At 48.3% G+C, this 15,757-nt stretch overlaps 1 protein-coding gene across 2 annotated transcripts in view; it reads right to left on the bottom strand.

Annotated features, from left to right (window-relative positions):
• LOC144128780 (uncharacterized) overlaps positions 1-15,757 on the bottom strand; it is a 184,413-nt gene that overhangs the window by 4,708 nt on the left and 163,948 nt on the right. For both annotated transcript variants that reach the window (XM_077662475.1, XM_077662476.1), the window contains exons 3-5: positions 10,989-11,281; positions 8,853-9,305; positions 7,158-7,408 (exon numbers count right to left, since the gene is read on the bottom strand). In XM_077662475.1, the coding sequence (XP_077518601.1) occupies positions 7,158-7,408; positions 8,853-9,305; positions 10,989-11,207 (923 nt within the window). In that variant the 5' untranslated portion in view covers positions 11,208-11,281. The remainder of the gene's footprint in view (positions 1-7,157; positions 7,409-8,852; positions 9,306-10,988; positions 11,282-15,757) is intronic.

The raw sequence follows: 15,757 nt of genomic DNA, 5'->3' as shown, positions 1-15,757 counted from the left end.
ATAGCCTAGAAGTGGATTTCATTCCCAGTTTTGCAATGCGTCGACGACTGCAGCAGACTTGCGCTGTTTCGTTAGAGACCATTCATTTTTCATGGGGCCTTTCAAGGCAGCCCTGCTCAAAAAGAGACGAAGTCTGCTCTTGTGGCACAAATTAAGTTGCGCTCGACTAAGTCATTATCTGGCGCATATAATTTGAGACCTCCTACTGTTTCGACGCGGAATTCGCGCTTGTGAGAAATTTTGCCTTCGCTATCTTGTGCATTTGACTGTCTTTTTTTTTGTTCTCAAATTAGAACCGGACGACTATTCAGTCCGGCGTAGATGAACTGTGGCGTAGAAGAACCGTGCAATACACGACCATAAAACTTCACTTCACTTTCACTTTATTCACCTTAAAGACCCCCTTCAGGGGGTATTACATAAGGGGTGGGTTAATATGTTGATCAACAAGCACAAGTCATTGCTTTGAAATAATTGCTTAGCGTATCTGAAAATGCAGACAGGTGTGTGATGGCAGCGATATCGGTGGGGAGGCCATTCCAGTCCACAACAGTTCGGAGAAAAAATGAACCTGAAAAAGTTGCAGTACGCGACACAGGGCGGGCGATCTGAAACGGATGGGCAGTGCGGTGAGATATGCGGTTCGGATGAGTAATGTAGGGTGGTTGATTTAGAGAACTATGGAAAAACTTGTGGAGCAAATAGAGGCTGGCAATGCGGCGGCGGTCTGCGAGGCTTTCAAGAGCGGAATTCTTCTTCAGAGCTGAAACGCTGGTGGTATATGAATATGCAGAGTGAATGAAATGAATGGCGCGGTTCTGAACTGATTCGAGTGCATTTGTTAGGTATGCATGGTGTGGGCTCCAGATGGGGCTGGCGTACTCAAGTTTGGGTCTGATGAGGGTTTTATAAGCGAGCAGCTTCACGTGTTGCGGCGCATGACGAAGATGACGTTTCATGAATCCTAGAGATCTGTTAGCAGATGATATGATTGTGGTAATGTGTGTTCGCCAAGAAAGATCGCTGCAGAGGGTGACACCAAGATACCTAAACGATTGGACGCTTTCTATAAACGAGTTAGCAACTGCATAGGAAAAAATAAGAGGGTTGTGTTGTCGATGAAAGGAAATGAGTTTGCATTTGTTAGCATTTAGCGTCATTAGCCAGAGGTCACACCATTTATGGACGCTGTTAAGGTCGTTTTGAAGGGCCATTTGATCAGAAATGTTAGTGACAGTGCGATAGATTACGCAGTCATCAGCGAAGATACGAATTTTACATGACACATGTGAAGCTAGATCATTAATATATATTAGAAACAAGAGTGGGCCGAGCACAGATCCCTGAGGGACGCCAGATTTAACAGGGAGAGCGCTTGAGCGGTGGTTGTTAATAGAAACGAACTGAGATCGGTTAGCTAGAAATTCTTTAATCCATTGCAGGATATTAGGGCGTAAATTTAAAAGGGCGAGTTTTAGTATTAGGCGCTGGTGAGGTACCTTGTCAAATGCCTTCGCAAAATCTAAAAATAACGCATCGGTCTGCAGGTTGCGGTCAAGGTTAGCATGCACGTCGTGAGTGAAGATTGCCAGTTGGGTTTCGCAGGAGAGCCCCCTACGAAACCCGTGTTGAGCCGGATCAAGGAAGCTGTTTGAATCTAGAAAGTTTATGATATGGGAATAGACGACATGTTCCATGATTTTGCAAGGCACGCTGGTTAAGGAGATGGGACGATAATTTAGCGGAGAATCCTTTTGACCTGATTTGTGGGCCGGGATGACCCTCCCCACCTTCCAGTCGTCCGGTAAAGTTCCTGTCGACAGCGATTGCAGAAACAGTAATGAGAGATAAATGGCAGAAATGTGTTTTGTGTTTTTCAGTACTTTTGAGTTCATTTCGTCCACTCCAGCGGCTGACGAAAGTTTAATTCTGTCGATAAGGTTTTCGATACCCTGCGCTGTGATTTCGATGGGAGACATTGCTGGCAGTGTTAGAGTAGGCGGAGTGGGCAATGGTGAGACAGTTTCGTTTGTGAAAACAGATACAAACGCGCGATTAAATATTTCGGCACATTCAGTATCACTGGCATCCTCGCCTGCGGCATTCGTTAGAGCGATGATGCGAGTTGCTTGCGGATTTATTATTTCCCAAAACCTCCTGGGGTTATTCGTTAGGATTTTTGGTAGATCAGTTTGGAAAAATGCTTGTTTGGCGCAGCGAATTGCATTGTAATACGTGTCCTCGGCCTGATAGTACCTATCCCATGCATCTGCGTCTGGGCTCCGTTTCGCTGCACTATAAAGTCGTGTTTTTCTTCTTTCTAATCTCTTAAGGTTGTGTGAAAACCACGGTTTTTGGCGGTTTGCTCGAAAGCTGATAGAGGGAATAAATTTGTTTGTCAGTTCTTCGATCTTCTTTTTGAAAATCGACCAGTTATCATTGACAGACCGGTGATGAAATGTGGATTGAAAATAAGGCAGGAATGCTTCTAGCTCGTTGTTGATTTCTTCGTAATTGCCTTTGTCGTACATACGGATGGTTTTCTTGAACGTTTGGCGGGATGTGGGGGAGAACTTGAATATGGCATGAATAACCTTATGATCACTGATTTCACTCAGGTAAGTAACCGATGATAAGCTTTCAGGGTTGTTGGTCAGTATTAAGTCCAGAATATTTGAAGATCCGTGAGCGACGCGTGTCGGTTCGAGCACCATTTGCGTCAGGTTAAAGTTTAAGCATACATCTACGAATTCTCTTGCTTCAGAGAGAAGAACGCTCCCTATTTAGTGGCAAAGTAAGAGAGTTGTGCTGTTGCTCGAGATATGCAGGCAACAATGTGTCTTTGAGTTGAGGTATTGGTTCTTTTTCTCCTCTTTTATGTTAGGGTGTTAAGGCGGATTCACACTGGCGGGTCGCGGAGGTCGCGCTACAGGTTTAAATAGATTTGCTACGTTCCTTCCACGCTTTACTAGTGCTTCGAAAACCGTAACTAATTGCCCGAAATGAATAGCGCGACGTCTGCGGCTCGCCAGTGTGAATCCGCCTTTAGCGTTTGTCAGCAATTATTAGCAAGCGTTTAGTGCCTGTAACTTGTAAAAAAGACGAGCAACCGAACAGGCTACATCTGCGGTGAAGCATGGCTTGCAGGGCGTGGGTTGAGCAGCAGGGAGACTGTGCTGCATCTATCAGAGACATTAAAAGGAAGAAAAACGAACCGTAATTATCTCGAAAAGAATCAAGCGAAACGAAGAAATTAGAGTTCAGCATAGTCTCGCTTGCTTTTGGTCACATCGCGAATATTAAACGGATTTCTTACTGCAGAGCACAGTTTACTCAATTTACCAATTTTTAAATTTACCTGAATTTGCGGTACTCTTATGTTGAAGGGTATACAAGTACTGTCAGCATATTTCTGACGTGCTAAGCCAGCCTTGTTTCGTTGCCTGCATGAAACTGCGCAACATAAAATTAAGCTCTCTAGCGCCCAAAAGATGCTTCTGAGTCGGAAAGTCCTAATTTGAGCTATAAAGCGCAAATTTCAGTCGCCGGCCACTACCGCTTGGGTGCTATTAAAGCATACCATCGATTCCTCGGGGAAAAAAGAGAGTGGTTAGCTTGTGATTAATATTTTTTTTATTGGCTGCCTGCCGACTCGAAAGCAGAAAGCTGTTGTGGCAGAGGATATTTAAAAACGGCGCATTCTGTACTGCTTCTGTACAATATTGTAAGTGTCGAAAGTGGCGAAGACCGTTATGTTAGATATATAACGATGTTTGAGCATAGTGCACTGGCGCCAAACATCATTTTAAGCACGGTGACGCTTGAAAAAACTAGCTGGGGTTCACAAAGAATACCATGTCACTCGCGTTGCCACTAATAAAAAAAGGTCAGAACTGCCTTAGTCGCGATGGTATGCTTCTGTCCAAAAACCATTTTATGGACAACACATATGAGCACTCTTTATGCCGTAGTCGCAGTAATTTTTGAAAATAAGGTGATTATGCCGGTCGTTGACACACCAGAATTATTTGATACTAAACAATTCGTGTACAGCTGCGTTTCCCGCAATCAATTAAGTTAATGCTAACCGACAGCGCTGTTGTGCTTTTATTTGTGTTCTGTACCAGTTTCCAGCTCACAGGCCGTGTACGTACACAGGACAACCAACTGGTCTTCTTAATCCTTAATGTTACCGCGTTAAGAAGCATTCTGATAGAGCCCGGTTATCGAACCCTTCTTCAACATGGCAAGTGCTCATCCAGGAATATGCATGTTACGAATTTTGTTTTATTGTTTCATCTAGCCGACTTTCTGAACAAAGGCCGTGTACAAGGGGCAGTCTGATCACTTCCTACACTGTACACAAAATAAAAAGGGAAAGGGAGAAAGTAAAAAGGGGTTAAGCTGTTCTCTAGCGCGCACCGTTTTAAGGGCAGTATATGCTGCCCAAGCTCTGGTGCTAGATTTCCATTACAAAAATATGGAATACTTACGAATGGCAACGGAAGCAGATTCCCCTTTCAGAACATGTGAAGTTTTTGCAGTTGGCAAGATTTTAACCGAATCGCCTGTAATTGCTAACCTCAAGACTTCCAGTGCTGCGTTTAAAAGAATCCTTCCATTTCCAACTGTATCAAGTTACTATGCTTTCTGGTGGGAATATGCTTCCATCGCTAACATTATGCATTATGTATATTTAGTGATCGAGTGAATGAGTGACTGAAAATTTTTATTGGCGCTCGAGAGTATTCGAAGTGGAGACAAGCGACCCCGTCCTTTAGCCCATGGATTTGTTCGTCCAGGCCTTCGCTACACAGCGCGGCCTCCCAGTACTCCGGTGTGGGATTCTGTTTGTGTGAGACTGCTGCAATTATCTTACAGCCCGACTTTGTGTGGTATAATCTTTTATCTGTCTCTGCAGCAGAGATATGTGTCTCCGTATATGGTTTGGATGAATTTGTTTAATAATAAATATATTTGGGAAGGTTTTTGCCTGCAGCTGCCTCCAGCGGACCGACTGCTCCCTACTTAGTTTTGCATAGGGAGTATGGAAATGCTTCCTGGTGCCCCTGAGGAGCTCCAGTATGTCGCCGTACATTTGCGATACCAGATCGGTTCCCACTACATCGACCGCCACTCGGTTAGCGTGAAATCTACCCCTAGACTTAGGCAGCAGACCTCGATCCTAAAAATTATAAAGTGCACTTAAGTCCTTGCGCGCGGAAATGCGAAAGCTGTCCGAGGTGCCACCTGCGCCATCTGCTGGGCTAGCGCCGTACATTGCGAGGGAGTTTTTCAATGGTGCCGCATGATGGCGCTACGACGGCACGACAAGCACGGAGGAAATTTGGAGGAAACGGAGGAATCTGTAATTAACATGCTCATGTAGGCTTCAGTACATATCACGAAGATACGTTTTTAAGAAATGCGCATTCACTAGACTAGCTTTAATTCAGCTTCAAACGTCGTCGTGCAGCGTACCTGAAACCAATGAACACTGTTTTATTAACTGCAAGGATGCGATTTTGTTTTGTCATGTGTTGCAAAGAACGCTAAAGAAAGACGTCGTGGCACGGTGGCAGCGTACCCGCCTCGGACGCCGGCAGCCCGTGTTCGATTCCCACCTATACCCCGATTTTCTTATTTTAATTACCATATAACTCATTATTGACAGTTCGTGCGGACACTTCTGCCGACAGCCCCTGTCTACAACTTACGTCCACGCCACTCATGAGCCAAGAAAGGCTTTCGCCTTGAAATCTGCAGGACACCTAATTACCATAGCTGTGACAATGCGATAGCATAAGAACCTCTTTGTGAGCTGTAATGCACGACTACACATAGCATACAAGTGAAGAGAGGGATTACTCTCTCTCTTCACTTTGTCACTTTCCAACCGTGGCACGTGGCAGGTCACAACTGACTATTCCTTGTTCTTGGCATTGCCACCTTGCAGGTGACAATGTGTGATAGTAGCGGAGGGCTCAGGGACATGCCGGCTCTTATGCTATCGCAAAAAAAAAAAAAGAGTGCTCTGACGTGGCTTGGTACGGTCGGGGAAAGGTGCTATTTTCTGCTGCGCCTCTGGTGGGATCACTGCTCAGCGCCTGATGGGGAGTGCACTAGAGGTCTGTTTACTCCCTTTATAGGCAGTTACCCTGCATCCGCTATACCCCTCCACCGTCGGCTTGAGGTCAGCGCCGCCGCGCCGAATGTGTCGTTCCTCTGCTCAGGGCATCGGAATATTAGCCCATAAATGAGGTACAAAATTTATTTCCGGGGGTAAAACGTTGCAGAGGCGCGAGACTGTTTAAAATGAACCATATTTGCAACCTGAAAGACGCTATATCAAGCGATTCGAGTGATGTGTCCTACATGTGTGTCGAGAAAACGCGCATCAATGTTCCGTCGAAGACCAAAATCTGATGATAATAAAAATATCTAAAAGCCCCTGGTTTGGTGCTCACACCTTATAATTATTCTTTGTTTGCGCATCTACTCCTTTGCAGGCACTTTAAAGGTGCGAACAGCAAGCCGTATTGCAGGCACTTTAATGGTGCGAGCAGCAAGCTGTATTGCTGATGCCGCGCCGGCACATGTCGCCGCTCTTGTCATTTCAGAACGCAGTGAAATGCTTTCCCGAACCAGCCATCCACAATCCTGCAGACTGTCTATATTTATACACCAACTAAGAAGTTCTTGCTTTAGAGCGAAAGTTCTACAAGGAAACACAAGTTGACGGCTTTGAAAAGTGCGCAGCCAGTTTGTGTTTACCTCGCGTGCTGCGTCGCATTTGGACCTTGGAGGTCGGAGCATAGGCCAGTGTATTCGACATTCTCAAGAAACGGCCCCGCCTGTTGGACGCAAAAATTTCTTTTTACGACGAACCAGTTGAATGCCACGCTCTCGTGTGTCTTCTCATATACTGTCGCGATAGTAACCCGTAAAATTCGCTTCCAAGCGAGTTTCTCGAAGTGCGGTGTTTGGCCGCGATAGATAGCTAAGAACAAAGCGAACAGCCGCTGCCGGAGCTGATAGGCTGCCCCCGCGTTCCTGACGGGGACGCGCGCGCAGCTGCGAGTGGCGGGCGCGTTGCTCCGGAGTTGGATGCGCAGGGCATGTTTATAAAGTGCGGGTCCGCCCGAGTGGGTGCGTACCTGAGCACGGCGGGCGGGTCCGCGCGCACGCGGCACACAAGCGTGGCGTTGCGCCCTTCTTGGACGCTGACCAGGGAGTCGGCGTGCACCTGTGGCGGGCAGGCGAACTGCTCCAGCGAGAGCTCGTCCCACGAGGCCGACTCGAGCCGTGGTGGCCCCGCACAGCGCGGCGGCTCGCCCAGCGGGATGTTGCGCGTGCGCATCCAGCGCCGAAGGCTGCTCAGGCGGCAGTCGCACTGCCACGGGTTGCCCTGCGAGACATGGCGCCGCCGCGCAACGTGAGCAAATGGCAGAGGTCTCTGTTCATATACGGTCGTGTACGTTTTCTGTTTTAGAAACAAAACAGGCAGAGTGGTACAAAATAGTACAGTTTAGAGATTATAGTATCACCTGGTGCAGCAAAAACGAACTTATCCTAAAGCTGAGAATCTGCAAAGCCCCGGAAATAATTGAGAATGCAGACTAAAGGCCGCACACAAACCAATATGATGATGAGAGCGCAGACACACAACGCATACAAACATGGCTCTCTTTTTCGCCATGATATGTGCCATGTCTTCTATTCTGCGCGTTTTTGTAGTTGCGTGGGGAATATGAAATCGTAGTAAATGGTTATAAACAAACAAACGCAGATGTATGCCTGGCTGACAAAAATGATGGCATCGGCAACTGGCTGGACGAGAATCCCCAATTTTCACCCATCGTTTACTACTGATTGTGATTAATGAACTATGACAGCATGAGAGGAGCAATGCGAAAGGCATTGATTGTCCTATTTCCACTATACGTTCAATATTGTTATGAAGACGAAGAAGAGGGCAGTGGCGCGGGACGGAGTGCTCGCGCTATGCCCTTGAGCCATTAAATCCTATCTTCATTCAGTCATCATGTCGTGCTTTCCTTGGCTTGCCACCTCGTAACAATAGTTTTAAACGATCGAAAGTATTTCTCACCGTTTAGGCATGAAGAATAAAAAAAAGAAACAGGAAGGAAAGGTGCCCTATAGTACTGTGATGAGTGAGCATCAATGTGAATTTCTTCCCTGCAAGACATGCGTCCGGTGTTGGAGATTCAGAAAGCGATGTGTACGCTTACGGCATGCAAAAACGTCGAGTGGAGGCGGCTATGATCAAAGTCATTTACACACGGCCAGAAAAAAAAAAAGTACAATCCGCCTCACCCTTGTGCAACGCGCTCGAGCAGTGCTAAAATTAGAGAGCAGTCCCTGATTTCTGGGCAAAGTGTTCGTGCCTGCTATGTTTGCGGGTCTATATGACGCTACTCGCGTCCAATTGCTGCCTCCGGAACCTAGCTGCTGCAACGAGATCTGGATTTATTTGTAGAGGTGTGCGTCGCTGGAGCACTCTACACAAGAGTGATGGAGACTGTACATGGCAATTTTGTTAATTTGTGCTCAAAGTAAGCCCGCATTCACTCATGTGCAAGAAAAACAGTTGAGGATCATCCAGATGTCAATTACCTTATAACGTGACATTAAGGACGGAAAGATAATTTTTACGCCCTCTTATCCAAGGTTAAAGATTAAAGTAAAGAGAAATGCTGCAGGCGAATGAAATAAACACTGCCGTGAATGCATATTCTTCCTCCCAATTGGATGGCTTCGAATCCAGAACCCCTCTGACACTGCACGAGTAAGCGAGCAAGAGTCGCCTCAAGTCCGAAACGTGGCCGCACCTGCAGGTGCAACGTGGAGAGCCTCGGCAGCGGCGACACCGCCTGTGCAGGCAGCGTCGACAGCCGGTTGTGGTCGAGCAGCAGGAACTCGAGCGCCGGCAGCCCGTCCAGTGCGCCGGGCTCGATGGAGCGTAGCTGGCAGCGGGCCAGGTGCAGGTATGTCAGGTGCTGCAGTCCAGCGAAGCTCGCATTCTCCAACTGCGCGATGGGATTCCCGCCCAGCAGCAGCCGCCGCAGGTGCGGCACACCCCGCAGAGCCGCGCTGGGCACGGCCGTGAGCAGGTTCCAGCTGAGGTCCAGCTCCACCAGGTTGGTCAGCTGCTGGAAGGCGTCGCGGGCCACGCGCCCCAGCCGGCACTGGGAGAGGAACACCCGCTGCAGGTTGACCAGGCCCCGTTCCTGGAAGGTGCGGCCGGGCAGCGAGTGGAAGTTGTTCCGCTCCAGGTGGATCACCTGCAAGTGGTCGGCGGAACGCTCGTGAGCACTGCGTGCTGCGTCGGCGAAGTAAGGACACTTTGTCACTTAGCGTAGCTTAACTACTTTATTATTATTTATTTTGAACTTTCTGTTGTACTGATTGCCCACCTGCTACGGTATCGTATTGAGACCAGGAGCATAATAAATAAACAAATTAATTAATAAATGCTAAATTCCCGCGCCACAGCTAACGAGGAATTGATCCCGTTTTAGGTTCCGTCGAGACGAGTTATAGGATTGCGCGTTTCGAAAGACATCGACGCGAGAAATGCACGCACTCCAGAAAAAACCTCGCTCTGCTCCGGCAGCGCATAGCATACCTATATAAAATGGGATTTTGTCCAACACCTGATCATTCCACGTCAGAGTACTTTGCACAGAGCAGATAAGCCCGCATCAACTGAAACCATAAAGGTCAGGAACACGTGAGGAAACTGCGAATGGCGTCCGGACGTTTAGCTCTGCGGGGTAGAGGAATAGAAAACATGACCTCAATGGTGTGAGGCTTGCAGAAACATACGTGCTCCCTTTTCATTGGTCTTCCTCATTGAGAACCGGTCAGCAGTGTTCCGGACACCTTTGTAAAAGGAGGTGCTATCTCCATTTCTCTCGCGATCAAAATAAGTGCAATCATGTACAAGCGCAAAAAACAGGGACAAAGAAGGACTGGATAACACGAGCGCTTAACAAACACAAAGCGCTCGTGTTGTCCAGTCCTTCTTTGTCCTTTTTTTTTTTGCGCTTATACATGATTACAATGCACCAACTCTCCCAAAGGTCTGTGCTCTCAAAATAAGTGGTAGCCCAAGAGCAACGCCAATCTTTCTGTACGGATGCATGGGGAACTTGGAAATGCACCGCTGCAACAAGTCGGATGAAATATATGGTGTTAAAATTTTCAACTTTGAATATATAGAAGGTTGCCGAAAATCCCAGAGATCGTTATTTCTAAACAACGTTTTTGCAACTCGGTGGCTGCTGAACGAGGCAAACTTCAAAATGAAAACTGGGTGTGTTATTGCATTAGATCGTGAAAAAAATTTAGACCTTAAATCGTACTTTATAAGAAATGGTTGCATGGGTTAAAGAGCTTTTGCAGCCCCATTCACGAAATAAAGGCAGAAAACGAAATCAAACTGAAGGCGTCCGTTTAGCCCTCTTTAGACGACTTAAAGAATGCAGTTCACTAAATTTCAACATGATTCTGTCCTATAGCTATAGATTAGTAGAAATGTATCCTAAACTTTAGAGGTCTGTAAAGCCGGAGGATAAGTTCCCGGTTGGCTACCCCACACTGGGGCAATGGGAAGGGGTGATGCGAAACGGAAACAGGGCTGAAGTAAGGATCGATCAAGACCGTCAATCTGCGTGCGGCAAAATCACAACATGTGGTTTGAGCACGACGACCTTTGTGTATTGCTGAGAGTCAATGTTGTGCTGTGCGCTAGACAATATTGACTCTCGCCCTCTGACAAAGAGCAAAACCTTCGGACGGTGACCACATTGCTTGCTCCCAAAGTTTGCAATATATTAACCTCCCCTACGGTGTGCAACAAGTACCGAAAGAGTCATTTCTTCGTTTTCAAGTAATAACCAGGAGTGGCTTCGGTGGTGAGGCCTGCCAGGGACAGTGCTTAGCTCTAGGACGAGCACACCAACCTGCAGTCCTGGGGGCAGCCCCACAGGCACCGAGAAGAGTCCCTGGCTGACGCACTCGGCGGTGTGCTTTCCTCCTTTCCACTTGCAGCTGCACGCGCTGGGGCAGTGGCCCGACGTTCCGCCGCCGGTTCCGCCCGAAGGCGACTCGAGGCCCGCGGCTGCCGCGGCGCACAAGAGCGCCAGCGCCGCGCACCACATGGCTGCAGCCGCCGGCGACATCACGTGCTCGCGCAGCTCTGCTGCCGTTGGCCCAGCATCGTCATGGTAGTCGGACTGGCTCCGGAGAGAACCACCTGCGCGCCAACAAGTCGCCAAAGATGACGACACTCGCGAGGACTCCTCTTGCAACCACACACCTCACGCGACGTCCCCAGATGCAGCCAGATGTAAACATAGAGATTACCCCAACGTGAAACACAAGCATGCGCACATTCTACTCCTTCTTCACGTGCACAATCAGCTTTTTAAAGCAACCTGAACTGAAGTGCCTCGGTAGACATTGAGCATAAAAGATGCAATTCCTAACAGCGTAAGCTTGAACAAGCGACGGGTGGACAGCCTCAAGTCCACAGTTTCCAATCTTCACTGGTGTAAAAGGAAGCCTAATTCAGCCCTGGGCAATGTATTACGAAAACGACTGCTTATTAAACATCTATCGATTCCAGCTTGCATGCTGTGACCAACTCAGCCACATTTCTATTCAGGGACCAAGACTTGGAAACATGCGACACTCCCATCGCACAAAAGTTGAACACTTAGCGAGTGGTTTAAGAGCTTACAGAGCACAACAAATAAATACGCGACTTCATGACGGCCCGAATGCCCCAAGACTGACACGTACGCATAACCAACAACATTAGGCCTCGTCCCTCAAAACGCGCTCGTTGCCTAAGTCAGGCGTTCTTGTCGAGAGAGTAATCATTTATTAAAATTCAATCCTCCCAGGCGCTGCTTTTCGCTGAGAGACGAGTGCGCGTACACGGTGCAACATTTCGCTTTATTGACCCGTCAACGGCCGGACACGTCGTTTATATTATCGCGCAAAACGCCCGTCCACCACGACGTCATGGCATACACGTACAACCCGAGCGCGCCCGTGAAAGGCGCCTATCTCGCTGTCAATCGAAATCACCGCAGCGCGGCGTCGGCCGGCACGGCGCTCGCAGTGGCGTCAGGCCAGAGTCAAGCAGCAAGATTCCAGGACGCGCGAGGAGGGAAGGGGGGGAAGAATGGAGATCGTCGCACGACGGGCGAAGGCCACGGGGTTGGGAGGAGGAAGGCGAGCCTTTTTTGCGCCCGTGACACACAATGGCAATCGCTCACTAGGGGAAACGAAGGCGGCCTGTTGGCGGTCGCCGCGCCGGCGTCCACCGCAGTAGACGCATGGCAGCGCAGCGCGTGGGAGTCGACGGCGCGAAAGCGAGGGCGGTGGCGTCAGACTGGCCGCGCGGTAGAGCAGCACACCGTAGTGGCGCTATCACGGCCGACGCCGGTGCGCGGCGACCGCAGTGGTGGGAGACGCTCCTCTCCGCCTTGCTGCCCGCTGGCCCGCGGTGCGACAGATAAGCCTCCTCCGGAAGGCGGTGGGGGAGGCCTCTAATTAAACGCAGCCCGCACGCGGGGTTGGCCTAACTGCGGCTGGCCTCCAAATTAAGCGGTGATAAGAGTTTGAACCCGCCGCCGGCCGCGAGAACGCGCTCCGGTCCAGAACCACAGCGTTCGCGCACACGTTCGTGCGTGCGTGTGTCCGAGCTGTGCAAGGGGCGCGAACAATGGAGGCAGGCTTCGTCCCCGGCATTCGCGGGCTGTTCTACTGTCCCCCCTGAGCGTGCTCTAGCCAGGTCGAAATCGCGGTCCTTGCGGTGGGCAATCTGCGTCGGCGTTTGTCGAGGGTCTAAAGTGCAGCAAAGCAGTAAAGAGTATTCCGAGAGCACTCGTGTAACTGCAGCCTCGTTTCATATCCGGGCTACTTTTGCGCGCTAATCGCGCTGCGAAGGCGCTTCCAAAAAGGCAGTCGCGAAGTTTTAGTGGGTTTCTAGTTTTCCTCATTTCCCAGTCGCGTTTGCGCGTGAATCCTTTCGTGCGCGCGCTACTAACAATGTTACTATATTTAGCGTCTGAAACTGCAGAAGGAGCCAAGTTTACGAAAACTTGGGCTCAGTGCGGCTAAAGTGTCAAACATTTGTCCCCTTTAAACTCTAATGCGTGTCAGCAGGTGCGCATTTTCATTCAACAAAGTTCATATACGGCAGAGGATCTTCCTCGCCTGCTTAAACCATTTACGTTTTAAGGTGCACTATTCCCTCCTTTGAGGCACTTGCTAAAGTTTACTTTTCGCTGATATCAGCGTCGTGAGTCGACTAGCAAACCGGCACTAGCATTAGGACACTCCAAGGCCGTAGAAAGACGAAAATATTGCATACTTTACTTATTCATTTACTACTTTTGCATTACAGTGAGGGGAATGGGGGAGGGGGGATTATTACACAAGCAGTATAACAAAGTTACAGGTAAAAAGAACACAATGCCCGAAATACAATGCAGATTAATTTTTAACCAACAAACAAAAGATTAAATATTAGAGGAGTCAAGCAAAATATTCGTTTGCCATTGCGTACGTGTCTTCTTGTCGGAACTATTCCACTTTTTTTTTTAGGGAAAAATGACATTTTTAATAAATCTGTCCTGGGTTTTATTTCGTTTACATTGAAAGTGTCATCCCTTCTTGCTGAAATATAGTCAGGCGGAAACACATATTGGTCACGATCAATACCGCTTTTGCAATGGAAAATGTGGTTCAGGTGTCCAACGATATATGAGACAGATACTGCGCCATTTCCTTCCCCCCCCCCCCCCAAAAAAAAAAACAATTATTATAATGGAAAATGTTATGGAAGAATTCAAGCCTAAGTGTATACCTGCGTTTCTGACGTGCGTCCCATCGTAACGAGTTATTCGCTTATGATACGCTGAAATTCCTGATGTAGGTATTCAAAATAAAACGGGCTGCTAAATTTTGAGCCTTTCCCAATTTATCAATATCAGTTTTACATCTAGGGTCCCTACTATAAGCGTGTGTTCTATTATAGGCCTTACATTAGTAGTATACAGCAATTCTTAAGTTTTTAAATAAAAATCCAAGGCATTTCTGCGCAGACAGCCCAAAGCACGGCATGCTTTTGCAGTTATGTAGTTAACGTGCCTGCGCCAGGAGAGTTCATTGGATAAATAGCCTCCACGATATTTGTAATCACTGACGGACAATAAATTCACAGTAATAATGCTATAATCAAAATTATGTGCTGACTTTACTTTAGTAAAGCAAATATGAACACTTTTCTGGGGATTAATACTCGTACCCCACTTTCTACACAAGTCAGCAATCCTGTCAAGGTCGACATTTCGCTCGACTCTGACGCATACTATATCCCCTGGCTGAACTCTGTCCTCGGTTCGTGACCTTACGACCTTGGGATTTTAGAACAGGATATGTGGGGCATCTGTTGCAGTAGTCTGCTCGCCGCCTGCGCACTCTCCGCATAATTATTTTGTTGTGATCACGTATCCAAAATCATTGCGTATTTTTCGACAATGTATCTTCTGCGAGACTAGTCATTACTTGAGCTCTGTCGCAATCCTCTTTCCACTTCAGATCGTTCCGTAACGCCATACCTAACGGATGAACAAATATTATTACGCGTGCTTGAAATCGGTACTTCGCTTCATGCGGAGCCTCTTTTGAGGCAACACAGCGCCACAGATCGCATTAACAACAAAACCCAATGAATAGGCAGAAGGGCTCTGCCTGCCTCGGGGTAATAGGGGGGGGGGGGGGGGGAGCAAAGGAAAAGAAAGCAACGAGGCTGTACAGTGCCGACTTCGAAAACACACAGCGAGATGGCGGCAATCGAAAGCACGGCTAATGATGGGGCAGGTAATTAGGTTCTCATAATCAAGTTTTCCTCGATAGTGTCATTACAAGAGGAGCGAATCGCCCATTCAAACGTACCGGCCCTCAGCGCTCAAACGGCAGCCGCTGTTCCTGCCTCCCATAAGAGACGAACTAATCGCTGCTACTGCGCGACGACGACTAACGCCGAGGAAAATTTTGCAACAAAGTACAGGAGGGCCTCAGAAGTCCTTATTAATGCTCACCATTAGGTGAACATTTATTTTTGTCTTCTTTCTGTTAAATTAAAATACAACATTGTGTCAACAGGTGCGTGCGTTCACATGCAGGAAAGAAAGGAATAAAAATAAAACGAGATTATCCGTATGTATGTACTCGATAGACCCCTTTAGCATTCCGTGTACCATGCTACCGTTACCGGAGTACCAGGAACCCGCGCGTCGCCAGTGTGCATGAGCAGATCGTCTTGAGGGCGCCAGATAGCGCCAGGTACCCGGCAGCTGCGCGCGCGCCTACCGCATCGGGACCAATCAGCGTGTACGCAGTGGCGGTGGGCGGTCTTCCGGTGTTCCGTTATAATAATAATAATAATTGGTTTTGGGGGGAACGAAAATGGCGCAGTATCTGTCTCATATATCGTTGGACACCTGAACCGCGCCGTCAAGGAAGGGATAAAGGAGGGAGTGAAAGCAGAAAGGAAGAAGCGGTGCCGTAGTGGAGGGCTCCGGAATAATTTCGACCACCTGGGGATCTTTAACGTGCACTGACATCGCACAGCACACGGGCGCCTTAGCGTTTTTCCTGCATAAAAACGCAGCCGCCGCGGTCGGGTTAGAACCCGGGAACTCCGGATCAGCAG

This window comes from Amblyomma americanum, chromosome 4, assembly GCF_052857255.1.
Source record: "Amblyomma americanum isolate KBUSLIRL-KWMA chromosome 4, ASM5285725v1, whole genome shotgun sequence".
Lineage (NCBI taxonomy): Eukaryota > Metazoa > Arthropoda > Arachnida > Ixodida > Ixodidae > Amblyomma > Amblyomma americanum.
The sequence above is the reverse complement of the archived record's forward strand: the minus strand, read 5'-3'. Positions and strand labels throughout refer to the sequence as shown.